The 14,898-nt window shown below is 36.4% G+C and overlaps 1 protein-coding gene across 20 annotated transcripts in view; it reads left to right on the forward strand.

Annotated features, from left to right (window-relative positions):
• CREM (cAMP responsive element modulator) overlaps positions 1-9,746 on the forward strand; it is an 84,118-nt gene extending 74,372 nt beyond the window's left edge. For 14 of the 20 annotated variants that reach the window (XM_069086505.1, XM_069086512.1, XM_069086508.1 and 11 more), the window contains 2 exons: positions 1,150-1,306; positions 8,524-9,073. In XM_069086505.1, the coding sequence (XP_068942606.1) occupies positions 1,150-1,306; positions 8,524-8,668 (302 nt within the window). In that variant the 3' untranslated portion in view covers positions 8,669-9,073. Of the gene's footprint in view, positions 1-1,149; positions 1,307-5,488; positions 5,542-8,523 lie in introns of all 20 variants that reach the window. The other 6 variants (XM_069086509.1, XM_069086514.1, XM_069086504.1 and 3 more) reach the window with 2 other exon arrangements.
• The last annotated feature ends 5,152 nt before the right edge of the window (positions 9,747-14,898 follow it).

Raw genomic sequence — 14,898 nt, forward strand, 5'->3', positions numbered from 1 at the left:
ATATTAAAGCAAGCCAGATGTAGATGAAAACTTTTTTTTTTATTTAAACTGTGCTAAACTAAATATCTCTAGTACCTCACTCTTCATAATATGTCTGGCTCTGAGGGACGCACATGAACTCTTTCAGAGCTTTCTTTAGGTCAAAGTAAAACCTTATTTAATTGAATAACTGGTGGTGTGTAGATGTTCTGCATTGGTGAATTGGAAGGTTAACTGAAAAGCAGAAAACTCTTTTAACCTGTTTTGTAATAGTATCTAAAAGGTATTAGCATACATTTTGCCTTAATAAGTAGCACATAAAGAATACGTATCTTTGATTATGCACTTTTCCCCCCAGGGTAGTGGTCATCATGAAGTTTCATTATACAGTATTTTTCACCAAAGCTATTATTACTTCTCTCAATTAAATATTTCTTGAGTTGCATACTTTAGATATATCTGATTAATTTATTGGAAACTGAGAGAGATCCACAGAACTTAGGACTGGAAGAAATCTTAGTGACCAAGTGGCCCAGTAGCATTTTTTTTAAAGCAATTGGGGTTAAGTAGCTTGCTCAAGGTTACATGGCCAGTTATTTTTTGTGTGGGTGTTAAGTATCTGAGGCCAGAACTGATCCTGGGTCCTCCCAACTCTGGGGCCAGTGCTCTACTCACTGAGCCACCTAACCTCCCCCTAGTAGCATTTTTCAAATGAACAAATGAGGCCCAGAAAACTAACATGAAACTATTTTGTATACATACATGTGTTCATGTGATATGAACTACTTGCTTCTTTCCTAAAAGTGAAGTGCAAGGTTTTTGTTTATTGATTGAAGATTCTGATTAGCTTTCTAGTTAATTAGTGTTTTGCAGTACTAAAATAGTAATACACTTTCTTAAACCTCCAGGGAATGGTTAAAACATTATGGAGAATAGAAGAGGTACTGTATAATACTAAGGTCGTATGGCAGATGGATTAACTGTCTTAATTTTCATTTGATAAAGCATGCCTCTGTGACATCATTTGTGGCAAAGCTATCTTTGATTTAACAAAAGTCCCATATAACTTGTAAAAGAAGTTTTGATGTTTCCATCCATTTCATTGAGGTATATGAAGCTGAAAATTGTGAGTTGTTTATATAAAATTTGTAATGTTCTGTTTTATTGCAGCGGCTACTGGTGACATGCCAACTTACCAGATCCGAACTCCTACTACTGCTTTGCCACAGGGAGTTGTAATGGCAGCCTCACCAGGAAGTTTGCACAGTCCACAGCAACTAGCAGAAGAGGCAACCCGCAAACGAGAATTAAGACTTATGAAAAATAGGTAAGAGATTTCGCTGAAAATTTCAGACTACTACAAAAAAAGCACAAGTTTCTCTGCTAGAAACTTGTAAAACTTCTCTGGTAGAAGTTTTTTTGTTTCAGAATGTTTGGGTTTTTAACATCTTACTACTACAGTAAGTGTTCTGTGACATTGGCATAAATCTTTGTTCTACAATTCAATGAAAATCAGATTGGTCTATATTCAGATCAGCAGGAGGTGCATTCCTGCCAGTTGCTAAGGGTAATGTTCAGTTACTGCTTTCAGAATCACTTTTTTTCCCTCCTAATAACTGATGAGAAACTTTCTTAATAAAAGTTTTTGTTTTAAAGATTTTGTTAATATAATTAAGCTGTATGTCACCTGATTTCCAAATATATATTTATCCATTCTCAGAGAACCATCCCTTGAAAGAAAGAGGGAAAAAATAACGTAGTTGAGCAAAAAGTGACAAATACATCAACTTAGTCAGTCAGACAGTCTATGTAGTGTTTCATACTCATCCCCCATCTCTGTAGAGAAAGGAGAGAAATGAGCAAATATACTTGTAAAGCACTTTGCAAATCTTAAAAGTTCTACATATTTTTTAGCTGTTATTTTCACATTTCTTAAAAGAACTTTTTTATTGTGTACATTTTCTAAAGGACATGGAAGTTTAATATTTTTATATTAATATATCAGTATAATATACAGACTAATTATCTCTACTATCAGTGCATTTAAGTGAGAAAATATTTTCTCAGTTTAGTGAAACATTTGAAAAGCTTGTTATATATTGATTTATTATTTTCTATTTTAAAATTTTTATTTGTTAATTTTTTAACATAATGGTAGGGTGGAAAGAAATAGACTCTTATAGAATCAAAATAACAGCCCAGGAACCTTTTGAACAGTTTTTATCATATTATGTGACTCCTAAGAGGGTGCCCAGACCATTTTAAATATAGGCATTTGTTTATACTGACCACCATCAGACTTAAAGAGGCAGCTTCGTGGCTTTGGTTATTCTGATAACCCTTTAGCTCTAATCATAGATTGTAAAGAATTGCCCTTGAGACTCAGGTGAGAAGCTCCCTGAAATACATTTAGACTCTAGAGGAATCAACTTAAGTCTCTTTGCTTCTCAGAGACGCTTAAAAACATGTGAAGCTGTAATAGCAGTGCTTACAGTTTTCATAACCCTTTTTTAAAATTTACAGTAGTAACAGACAAAAACATGAGATGTAAAAAGTTTTCACCAGCATTTTGGTGGTGGTAGTTATTATTGACCAGAAGTAGCACTATTTAATATAGTGATGCAAACATGATTATTATAAATTGATATACTACTAGAATAGTTAGTTCACCCCAGTCTTATTATTTTCATGTTAGAACAAATATTGCCACATTGAGAAACTCTAGACTTAGGAGAATGATATATGCCCACTAGAATCTTCCATGGGATCCATAATTTGAATGTGTTAACAAGCCTAAAGATTTGAATAAGCCTCATTCAAAAGTCACAGTTACTTTGTTAATGACTTGACTTTAAAATGTGCTAGTTTTCTTCTTATGCAGGTTTTCCCCATTAAAAAAAAATCCTAATGCCCTCACCACCTGTCTTCCTATCTCTCCCTTTCCTTTAGTAACCAAAAAGAAAAGGCTCTCTTCACTTGTTTTCCCTTCTTCCTCTTCCCTCACCTGCTTTGTGACCCCTTGTAATTTCACTTTTCACTTCATCATTCAATCAAAACTTTCTCCAAAAGTTACAGATAATCTCTTAATTGCCAAATCCAATAGCCTTTTCTAATTTCTTGACATTTGCAGCCTTCAATACTCTTGGTCACTCCTTTCTTACGTGCCCTGTTTTCTGGATTTTCGTGACTGTTTTCTACTACCTATTCTACTCTTCCCTATCCACACTTTGCACAATGTCCTTTTCTTTTGGGAGGGGTGGGGAACCCCGGAGTTCTGTCCTAGCGCTGCCCTCTTTTCCCTGTATTCCATTTTTTCTTGGTGGCCTTATCAGGTCCTATGCGTTTAATTATCACTTCTTTTCCACCCCTAGTGCTCTCTCCTGAACTCCAGTCTCATCACCAGCTGCCATTTGGTCATGTCAGACTGGATGTCCCGCAAACATTTCAGACTCAACCTGTCCAAAATAGAACTCCTGTTTCCCTTCCAAACCCTCTCTTCTTTCTTGCTGTTCCTGACCCATCCCCTGCCTGTGCCTCACGCCTGGAATGTAGTTCCCCCTTAGCTCTTCTTAGGATCTCATGTTCCCTTCAGCTCTCTGTTTCTAGATTTTCCCTCTGTTCCAAGTGCTCTCTTTCACAAAATTGCTTTGTGTTATTTTGAATATATTCTTTACATACTTATTTATGAGATGTTTTCTTGTGTGATAAAATATAAGCTATTTGATGGCAGGAAGTGTTTCCTTTTTTTTCCTTAGTATTCCCAGCATCTAGCATTGTGCCTGGAACTTGGTAGATGCTTAACAAATGCTTGTTGGTTAATTGATTTTTAAATGGCATTGTCAGAATTCTAGAAGATGTGAACAACATAATTCTGTGGTCATTTGATGCACATTTTAGAAAGTATTATGAGTATAAGGCTGTTTTGTAAGTCTATGATGTTCAAAGCACTTATCTAGATGCTAATAATTTTTTAAAAGTCCCTTGATCTCTAATAGCTTGTACAAAATATGAAAGATATGACAATACTGTATTCTATTATCCATAGATATTAGACAAAGTGATGACTTAAATGTACAAATGAACTTATTTTATATTTCATTTTGTCATACAAATGAACCGCCCTACCACTTACTGATTTACCCCATTCTGTCTCCATTTTTGAAAAGCTAAAGTATTTAGGACTTCTTCCTTGCCTCAAGCCTAAATTTGACTCCTGCCACTTATACCCATTGTTCTAAGTTCTCCTGTCTAGTATCAGGCAGAGGAAATCTAAGCTCTTTCCCTTGTGATTGCACATCAAATACTTGAAAATAGCTACACTGTCCTTCCTTTCTTCTCCCTCCCCCCCATGTGTTCTGTTCTCTTTAGGCTAAATAGCATCCCAAATTACTTCACTCTCTTTCTCAAAGTGGCATGAAAACATTCTTCAAGATCTTGGTTGTTCTCCTGAATACTTTGAGCATAGCAGCTTCCTTCATTAAATGTGGTAACCAGAACTATGTTCTAGGGTAGCATATGGCAGGACTGTCATTTCCTTATTCTAGAACACTGTGCCTCTATTAAAGCAGTTTAATATGAGCCTTCTAGGCTGCTTTTAATACCTTTCTGAAAATTGGATTGCCCTTCCAGTCTTTTGCTGTCTACAAATTTGATAAACATCCCGTCTCTGCTTTTATCCAAATTTTTAAAAAAATGTTAAACAACTCTGGGGCCAGAGCACAGATCCCTCAGGCACTCTATTGGAAAACTCCTTCAGAGATGAGGTTGAGCTGTTGACAGACTGTTATTTGGATCTGGTCAATTCAGCTTGTTCTGAATCTACCTAATAATACTATTGCCTAGCACTCACTCATCTTTTCTCTCTCTTTACTAAATGAATCACATGAGAGACTTGACCAAATTCTTTCTCAAAATCTCAGCAAAGTATATTAATAGCAAATTCCCCTGATCTGCCAATCTAGGAACCCTGTTAACAAAGGGAAGGGAGTGGGTCTGATATGGTCACTGACATGAAGCCATGCTGACTTTCTGTGCTTACCGCTCCTTTTCTCTGTTATCTTCATTAATTTTTCCTTTGAGAATATGTTCTAAAATTTTGTCAGAAATTGGAGCCAGGCTCATTGGCACATCACTTTTGAGTCCCCATTCCATTCTTTTTCAAAATGTGGGATATTTCCAGTAAAAAAATTTACTGCCTGCTCTGCTTTAGGCAGAGAAAGAATGGTAGAAGGGGGTGGGAACATAAGCATAAGTGAGTCAGCGCCAGTGGGTATACAGGTATGTCTCCTTTCACTGTGTACTCTGCCAGACTCTTGATGTGTTTCCTGAATCCCCTCATCTCTTTTGTCTTCCTGTCTAGGTAGTCTGTAATACTTACTGGGGATAAGGAGGGACTTTGTTGTTGTTGTTGAGTCGTTCGTTATATCTGACTCTCCATGACCCCATTTGGGGTCTTCTTGACAAAGATACTGGAGTGGTTTGCCATTTCTTTCTCCACTTCATTTTACAGATGAGGAAACTGAGGCAAACAGGGTTAAGGGATTGTCCAAGGTCACGAAGCTGGTAAGTTTCTGAGGTCATATTTGAACTCAGCTCCTCCTGACTCCAGGGTCAGCATTTTATCTACTTCACCACTCATCTGCCCTGAAGGAGAACCAAGATTCCCATTACTTGTTTTCCTCAGCACTTTACATCTTTGTTTTTAGCACCCCAAATCTTTCAGCAGTAAAAAGAAACAATTCCAGGCAGCAGTATGTTCCTGTCGGCCACCTATATCACTGACTAAACTTACTTGGGAGTGATCTTTTTTGTATATTTGCCATGGAAGCTTATGAATTTGAGAAAGAGGAGGCAGTGTTTTCTTCTTTAGTTACCTTAATGGTCAGCTCATTCATCTTTATTAATTCTTGAGGTTTTCCTGAGGTATCAGATAAATCAGTCAATCATCAAGCATTTATTAAGCACCTTACGTATATCAGGCACTGTATTTCATGCTGGGATGCAAGACAAAAACTCTGAGACTGAGGAGTAAATGATGGGGTAAGGTTTAGTATCTTAATGCTCCCAGGAGTATCTGCAGTTTGGGTATTCATTATGGAGTTGTAAGTATCGGGGAGGCCAGAGGAAGAGACACTTTTCATATGTGGGCTTCTTCAGTCAGTCCTAAAATCCTATCCCACAAGCCTCTTCCAGCTTATGCTGGCCTTACCTGTATTGTCATCAAGGTGACTCGATTCAGCACAAGAGAGGTAGCTCTGGGTGTAGAGCCAGAAGACTTAGGTTCAAGTGTGAGTTCTGCTGCCTCCTGTTTGTATGACATAGGGCAAGTCTTCAGAAGATGTCTGTGGTCTCGTAAAGGCTGCTTTCTTTAGAAAGTCTGCAGAGTATATACACAGCTATATAATGCACACACATATAGAGAGACCTTTTCAGATGATAGGCTTATACTTCATGATCCAAATCTAAGAGCTCTTCAGAACCTTTTCTCCTTTTTTCCCTTCTTGCCCTCCTCTCTCCCCCCAACTCCTGGGATTTTCCCACCAACAATTTTTTCATAGATCTACTTTTCTACTAAACTAAGGGCATTTTTAATTTCTTTCAGTATTCTCATCCTTGCTTACTTGCCATGTATTTCTCTTGAATAAGTGGAGGTGGCAAAGCTTCAGAGATATGTAAACATACAGTGTGTGAAAGTTGAGCTAGCTATAAATAGGCATAGCAGGTGTTTTTCCTATCTAAGCATTGTTTAGATATGTACTATCTGCTGGTGAGATCATTTAAAAGTTTTGTGCTTGGAAATTCTGACTCTCCTAAGTATAGGATTATAAGAGTATGTGGAAGAAAAAAGGAATACATTCGGTTTTGTTTTTTTGGTTTGTTTGGTTTTAATTTTTTTCAGACCTACAAAATTGTGTGTTAAGAGCTTTAAAATTCCATTCTCATTAATTTGCTATGAGAACTTTGACTTTACTGAGGTAATTTTAATCCCAGCGGGGACTGATAGTTGGAAAATCTTTGCACATGTGTGAATGACTTTGGTTTTCTTTTAAAATTAGCAATGTATCTCATTGACATTAATTGTGTCTTTTATTAGATGAAATCCAATTTTCTCTTATTTCTTCTAAGCAATTGAGAAGACTGAGAACTTTTGACATAGTGCTTTTATTGGTTTAGCTTGAAAGTAGACCCTGCTCTTTTTGACTTACTTCACTGAGGGCACTAACTGATGATTCATCTGGAGAAACTATCTGCCTGCCTGAAACAGAAATATTCACCACTTAGTATTTCAGGCTTTAAATTAGATCCTTAAAGGATTATTCTTTGGGACAAATTGACACTAAATTCAAGTTTGGAAGCAATTCTAATTATTGTTAGAGTAAACCATTTTTATTTTATACATTTAGCACAACTGTCCAGATATTATTTCTTAAATAAAAATAGCTCCGAAGTTGTCTTATTAATAAGATGGACTGAATTAGCTGTGTAACAGCTTATGACAGAAAGCAAGGTTATTCTAAAGTGGGATACACTTTTGTTATATATTAGATTTGCAAAGGAAGAAGTGTAATATTTCAGAAAAATCTGCTGTCATAGGATTTATACTGCAAGGAGTTAAGTGTAACATTTGCTTTCCAACTCACCCCAGAAAGGGAATTTTGGCTGTATTCTTTACTTTTTGGTGACCATTGTGTATGAAAATAACCAATTTAATCTCACTTATTCCTTTTTGTTTTGTTGCTTTAGCTGCTTTTCTTCATGGATGCCTCTGGTGCTTTTCAAATGAAGTATAATGGATGTTAAATGCATGTCATCGTAGAAAAAAGTTTTGACCTCCCTATGTCAATTATTTTGGCAGCTTTCCTCTCATATTTTTGTGTTGTTTTGCTCTTCTGCCCATCTCATTTTTAAATTGCCTAGGGTGATGAGCCCTGTGCTTCATCCTGTGTGTTCCTTATTTCTCTTATTTTCAGTAGTAGTGTCCTTTCATTTGGGTACTTTTGTGACTTGTCTTATACATGTTGTCTTTTGCAGCTGAAAAACTGTTTTTGCCTAGATTTTAGTATAAAGACAAACCCTTCACCAATGGCGCTTTATTAAGGTTTTCTGAAGATTAATTCTTCTAAACATTTTTGGTCAAGTAAAATTCAGGATGACAGAATTATGAAGTTCCTGGTAGATAAAAATAATCAGGAGAATTGAAAGGAAATATAAATATTACATATAGAAATGCAGTTGGCAATGTGGTCTTATTGTTTTGTGTGATGGAAAAGCAATTCATTGATCTGATCACTGTGAATATAGAACATATGTCCTATGAAAGCCCAGTTTTGACCCAGATGCTGGGCAAATTGAATGTAGTTGTTTGTTGTATTACAGTCATTTATAAAAGGCATGTTCTTGGTTGTAATTGTTGTACGGTTTTGTATGCATCAGTACCAGGTTTGAGTGGCTGTTGAGTCTGGGGGGCAGAAGAACAGTTCATTGAGCCATTCTTTGTTGTGCTGGGAGTTGTTCCTGTAGTCATTTGCCTTGTGTTGGTTCTAGGGAAGCTGCTCGGGAGTGTCGCAGGAAGAAGAAGGAGTATGTCAAATGTCTTGAAAATCGTGTGGCTGTTCTTGAAAACCAAAACAAGACTCTCATTGAGGAACTCAAGGCCCTCAAAGATCTTTATTGCCATAAAGCAGAGTAACTGTCTTTGCTTGGACCTTGTTTACTGTGAACTCTAATCAAGGCATGAGATGCAGCAATTCTACAAATTGTCAGGTGGACTTGTGGAAGGGACACTTGTGACCCTTGGGAATCCAGTTTGGCTTAGTATTTGAAACTGAATTGGGAGTGTTGTTCCAAAATTTGGAATGCAACCGTGATCACACAGTTATACCAAGCTTTCTCCAATCTGTTTGCCAATAGCATGCAAATGGTTTTTTGTTTGCCCTTTTTGCTTCTGCTTTTTTCAGGGAAGCTGCTAAAGAATGTCGACGTCGAAAGAAAGAATATGTAAAATGTCTGGAGAGTCGTGTTGCAGTGCTGGAAGTTCAGAACAAGAAGCTTATAGAGGAACTTGAAACCTTGAAAGACATTTGCTCTCCCAAAACAGATTAGTAGAAATATTTACGCTATGAACTGATTACAACATGTACAGTTGCTTTTGAAGGCAATACAATATATAGCCGGCAAGAATTATGGCTTTTCCTTTGTATCATTCATCTTATACTATAATTTTCTAACATTCCTGAAATGCTTTACTGTACTTTGTTGACTCTTAGCTGTAACTTCAGTTTTTTAAAGGAGACAAACTGTAAAAAATGTATGTAACAAATTCTTAAAATGCAATATTTGTAAGACTTGTTCTATTGCCACATAATTTGCAGTTTCCACTCTTTGTGTCACTAACAGTGTCCTACGCAATAAAATATTTTTCAGGTCTTTTAAAAATCATTTTAGGAAAGGATGATTAGAGATAATGCATCCAACAGTACAATAAAATTAAACCACCAAAAATACCTCAGGAAGTAGTTAATAGAAAGTATGTTCTGATTACATACTTATATGAGAATAGTATATGAATTTATGGCATTTTTCAGATTTTTATATTAGTTGCTTTGTGAAGAAAATATTGTATTGCTGTCCTTGAATGCCATGGTTGAAGACAGTTTTTAATAGAACCATGTTGGTTACACTTTGTAGTGTTTGGTGCTCATTTAAATATCTGAAACACTTATTACCGTTTTTAATCTACAGTGTAATATAAAAGATCTTGCATAAGTTTTTAGTGTCCGTTTTATGTGACATAATCAGTACTTATCTTACAATGCATTTTCAACTTCTGGAAGGAATTAAGTGCTTCTTGCTAAAATGGAACATCTGCACCTCAAAGTATATTGACCTGTTTCTACATGGTTCCATGATCTTCGCCCTGAGGCTGTTTGAGCTGTCTCATCTGATCCAGACCTCTGGAGTTTGCACACAGAAGAGAAGATCTGTGGTGAAGAATTTATATGTGTGTGTATGTATGAGTCATGTGTGTATATGTACATATATATACATATGTATATGTGCTGTGGAATAGGCCTTTTCCTGGAAGGGGTAAAAAAGGTTTGGAGATTTCTTATTAATGTGCCTCTTACCAGAATATTTGCTATCAGTTTAAGCAGCCCTAAAGAAACAATTTCCATTGTAAGATTTAAAATTCAGTATATCAAGACTATGTTTTTTGCAATAACAGGTTGTATGTGTCTGAATTTTACCTGCTACCCAGTTCATTTATTAAAATAATTGTTTTTAGTAAATAGACATTTCAGATTATAGGTCTAAACCCCAGCCTGTCACTATATATCATCTCCTCAAGTAAAAAGTAAAGTTTTCCCAGGATAAAGATTCCTTTTTATAAATGGCCTGTTTTGTCTGCTTTTGTATTCTCAATTTAAATGGCTGTGGAAGCGTTCCCTTGGTTAAATATCACCCCAATTTTAGTTCATGTAAGTGATTAATACATACCCAGAAAGTACCTTTCTTTGCCTATTACTACTCTTCTGCCCTTTTCTGACATTTTCCCCCATGTTGTATATCTCTAGCTTCCAAGAAGTAGGAGAATTAAGATGTTATTCATGTATTCTCTAGAAAAACTTGTTCTTTCCCTTATAGTCTTTTCTCCCCCACTTCCCCATGTCATCTTATCAAACTTTTTGTCTTTTCTCCTGCAGAAAAATAAGGTGAGGAAAGAAGACAAGCAGAAGAAAGAGGAAAGAAAAGAAAGCCCAGAGTTTCAAGTGAAGAAAAGGAGAGTATTTTGTATTCATTCATTAATTGAACATTACAAAGTGTCTGCTATGTGCCCATAATTGGGGTAGGCACTCATAATACAGAAAAAGTAGAAAACTCTTTCATAGAACTGGAAAGAGATGAGCTAATAAGAAGAAAACAAGTCCTCTCTAATTGAATTTTGGATCATTTAAGTTGGTATTAATTTAAGGAAGGCTTCATTTTTTTTTAAAGAGAAGTACCTGTAGACTTTAATTTGAATTAATGAACAGGGAAGAGAAACATTTAAGGTAGAAGACTGAATATGGGTAAATCCAGAGATATAAGTGAGAACAGCACACAGATGGGTCAGATTGGAATAGTGGTCTGTGTTGAGCAATAGTGGTAGATAAGTTTGTATGGTGGGTACCTATTCATTTAGAATCTTTAATTTCATACTAATGAATTAAAATTTGTTTAACAAACAAAAGTAAAGAAGTGTGTAAACAAGGATAGTGATGACATGATGCTTTAGGTAAGTCTGGCAGCAGTTTTGATTTAAGGAGATAAATCAGAATATTCCAGCCATCTGGTTATAAGGTGGTAAAGGTCCCAAACTGTGATTATAGCAGAGTATGGCCATGGAATAGAGAAGGAGAAATGAATCTGAACAATATTTCTAAGGAGGAATGAATAGGGATGAGGGATAACTGATAAGTGAGGGCAAAAGGTATGATTTGAAGATTTCAGGAGTGGGGCGGAGCTAAGGTGGTGTGGAAAGAGGGGAAGAGACATGAGATGTTACAGACAGAAGTAGGAAAGTTGGAAAGAACCCAAATGAGAAGAGGCAAGTTTGTTTTAGTTTTAAATATAAAATATATTGAGTTTGGGGAGATGACAAAATACACATAAAATGGGGAAACAACCAGTAGGTGTCTGGAAATGTAGTTCTGGAATTCAGATATGATGGAAAGGGATATCACTTTGGATTTCTATACCACAGAGGTGATGTTAAAGCTCTAAGTGAATGAATTCTCCAACTTGAGAATAGTCGTGGAAGAGAGCAGAACACAAAGAATTGAGTTGAGGGTGTTGTCCACACTAAAAGGTCAGTGGCAGGAAAATGACTAAGTGAAGCCATCAGAGCAAAAGCAGACCTGATTTCACAACCTTCCTCTTTGCAGAAAGCATCCTCTTTTTTTTTTTTGTCCCTTTTTAAATTGATAAATCATTAGGTAGATTTTAAAACCTACTGTATATTGCCATCATTCTACTAGATGCTGAGAAGGATGCAAAAATAAGTATGATGTATTTCCTGCCTTTGAGGAGTATATAATCCAGCTGTAAAAGATATTAACCTTAAACAGGTGCAAGAAAATAAGACTGCATCTAGCAAATTGTGTGTTTTATGCATTGATAAGAGTGGGAGATGAGTGAGGACCTGAATAATCACAGAAGGCTTCACAGAGGAAGTAGGTAATCTGAAACTTGAGGAACAGGTAAATTTTTAGTTGAGAAAAGAATAATCCAGGGAGTTTATGAACATTAAAATACCTTAACAAATCATACCAGCTTTTGCAAAGATCTAAATTTGCTTAACTTAATAAGAAAGCTCAAGTAAGTAAACTCACTCATTTTCACCCATGTTTTATGTTTACCTCATCTGACATTTTCATTTTCATGTTGCAAGCTTAGAATTTTTCTTTAAAATTTTAAAATATGTTCAGAGAAGACTCTTAGATTATTCCTGCATTTGAGAAGTTTTATGTGTATTAGTGTAACTAGAGACCTTAACACGACACTTTTTGTAGATCTATTTTATCATGAGATATAGAAATGCCTCGCTGATAGTTTATCTGTGACGAGACACTTCAGACATAATTTTTTCAGGGTAATGCCTGCTGTATAAAATCATAGTTAAATCTTATTTAAGGAACGAAAAAGAAATCAGTTGCAAAGCAAATTAACATTTCGTGCTTAGAATATATTTTATTTCAAATAAAATGCCACTGATGTTAATCCTGAGCCAGTCCTAACTTGGAAAAACTCAGAAATCAAACACAACTGAAAGAATTCTTGAATTTCTTCAAGAAAAAAAAAAGTAAAACCCTGAACTACCATGTGTTGTTGGGCAATTATTTTCCCTCTACCGTTGGCATAAAGTACTATTGACTTATAACTTAGGCTTTCCTCTTTCCTACGTAAATAACCCATGTTCAAGGTTATTTGGCTTGAAGCTAATGGTAGGAGACTTGACCCTGCTCTGAAACAATGGCAATGCCATTGGCTCCTCTCAGTAGTAGAATAAAGACAAGAATATAATAATCCTGAGCCAGAAAGCCATCACATTCTTAACCTTTTGTACTTTCTAATGAAATTTAATAGACTTTGACTGCTTTGTTCTAGGAACTGTGTTCAGTACTGGGTATACTCCTGCCTTCCAAAGCTTACATTCTACTTAAAGAAAACAACATACACATGACATAAATTTACATACACCGTAACAGGGAAATAAAAAATAATAATTTGTTGGTGGAAAAACACTAAACACTGGAGGAATCGGGAAAGGCCTCATGTAGGCAGTGGCTTTTGAAGAATAAATCTTGATGTTGGGACATAGGGATTCCAAGAGGTGAAGGTTCAGGCATAGGGGAAATAGAATGTCTTATACAGAGACTAATAACCAGTAGGCCAGTTTGGCTGGAAAGTAGAATGTATGTGGGGGAGTCTTGTCAAATGAGTCAGGAAATATAGTTTGGAGCCTGACTATAGATTAAATGCCAAACAAAGATTTTTATTGTAGTGGCAACAGAATACCACTGAAGATTCTTGAGGAGGGCAATGACATGGTCAGACCTATACTTTAGTAATACCAATTTAGTAGTTTTATATTGGGGGGAAGGGGGACTGAAGGCAAGGAAACTAATAGAAACTGTTGAAATAATCATTATGAGGTGGTGAAACCTTGAACTAGATTGGTCGTTGGTGTGAGTAGAGGAAAAAGGGATCAGATAAAGTAGATTAGGATGTAGAATCAGTAAGATTGGCAATTATTTAGATATATGAGGATGGAGATAGAATATGGGAGGAATCACTCTTAAGATTTTGAACTAGGGGGTGGCTAGGTGGCACAGTGAATAGAGCACTAGCCCTGGAGTCAAGAGGACCTGAGTTCAAAATTCAGCCTCAGACAACACACACACACAAAAACTAGCTGTGTGACCTTGGGCAAATCACTTAACCGCAATTGCCCTCCAAAAAGAAGAAAAATATTTTGAACGGAATGTAGTGGTGCCCTTAAAAAGAGTAGGGAAACTTTGGGAAAGGGTAGATTAGGGGTGAAGTATTGTAAGGTCCATTTTTGACTTGTTGAATTTGAACTGCCTGTGTGACATCCAAAGACCAGAGAAGTTTAGCATTCAGCTAGTGGAACTCACCAAAGACAGTATGTAGGTTTGGGAGTCACTGGCTTAGAAATGATCATTAAACCCATGAGAGCTGATAAGATTATTCAGAGAAGAGAGCCCAGGACAAAGCTCTAAGGCACACTCACCCATGCTTTTCTAACTATGTCCATCCAAGAAGTATGTATAGGGACAAAGTTGTCAGCATGGAAAAGTTCAAGGGAATGCTTGACAATGAAAATGAATCTGTTCTCAAGAGGGATAGCAAAAGTTAGGTATATTGACCATCTATTTCAGGAAATGTTAATGAAGGACCTAGTTCAATGAAAGATCCTGAGAGAGAAAAAGGGAAAATGACACATCTCTCAAGTGCTTTAGAGCCTGAAGGAGACTGGAGAGCTAAGACATGTCCTTGGAGACTAACCCAGGAGGCTATTGCCATAGTTCTGGTTTGACATTTAATGAGGACCTGCACTGGGATGGTAGCTGTGTACCAGCTCTGCTATAAGTAACTTGTGTGTTTTTCGTTACTGGAACATGTTTATTAAACAAGATCAATTTTTTTGTTTAGCTTTTTTTTTTTTTGGTGGGGGAAGGCAGGGCAATTGGGGATAAGTGACTTGCTCAAGGTCACACGACTAGTTTTTGTGTTGTGTCTGAGGGCCGGATTTTAACTTAGGTCCTTCTGACTCCTGGGCCGGTGCTCTATTCACTGCACTGCCTAGCTGTCCCAACAAGATTTATTAAGGGCCTTCTATCTGTGAATCATTATACC

Source organism: Petaurus breviceps, unplaced genomic scaffold (genome assembly GCF_028583685.1).
Source record: "Petaurus breviceps papuanus isolate PSGF00001 unplaced genomic scaffold, PetGlider_PUasm1.0 178, whole genome shotgun sequence".
NCBI classification, from domain to species: Eukaryota; Metazoa; Chordata; class Mammalia; order Diprotodontia; family Petauridae; genus Petaurus; species Petaurus breviceps.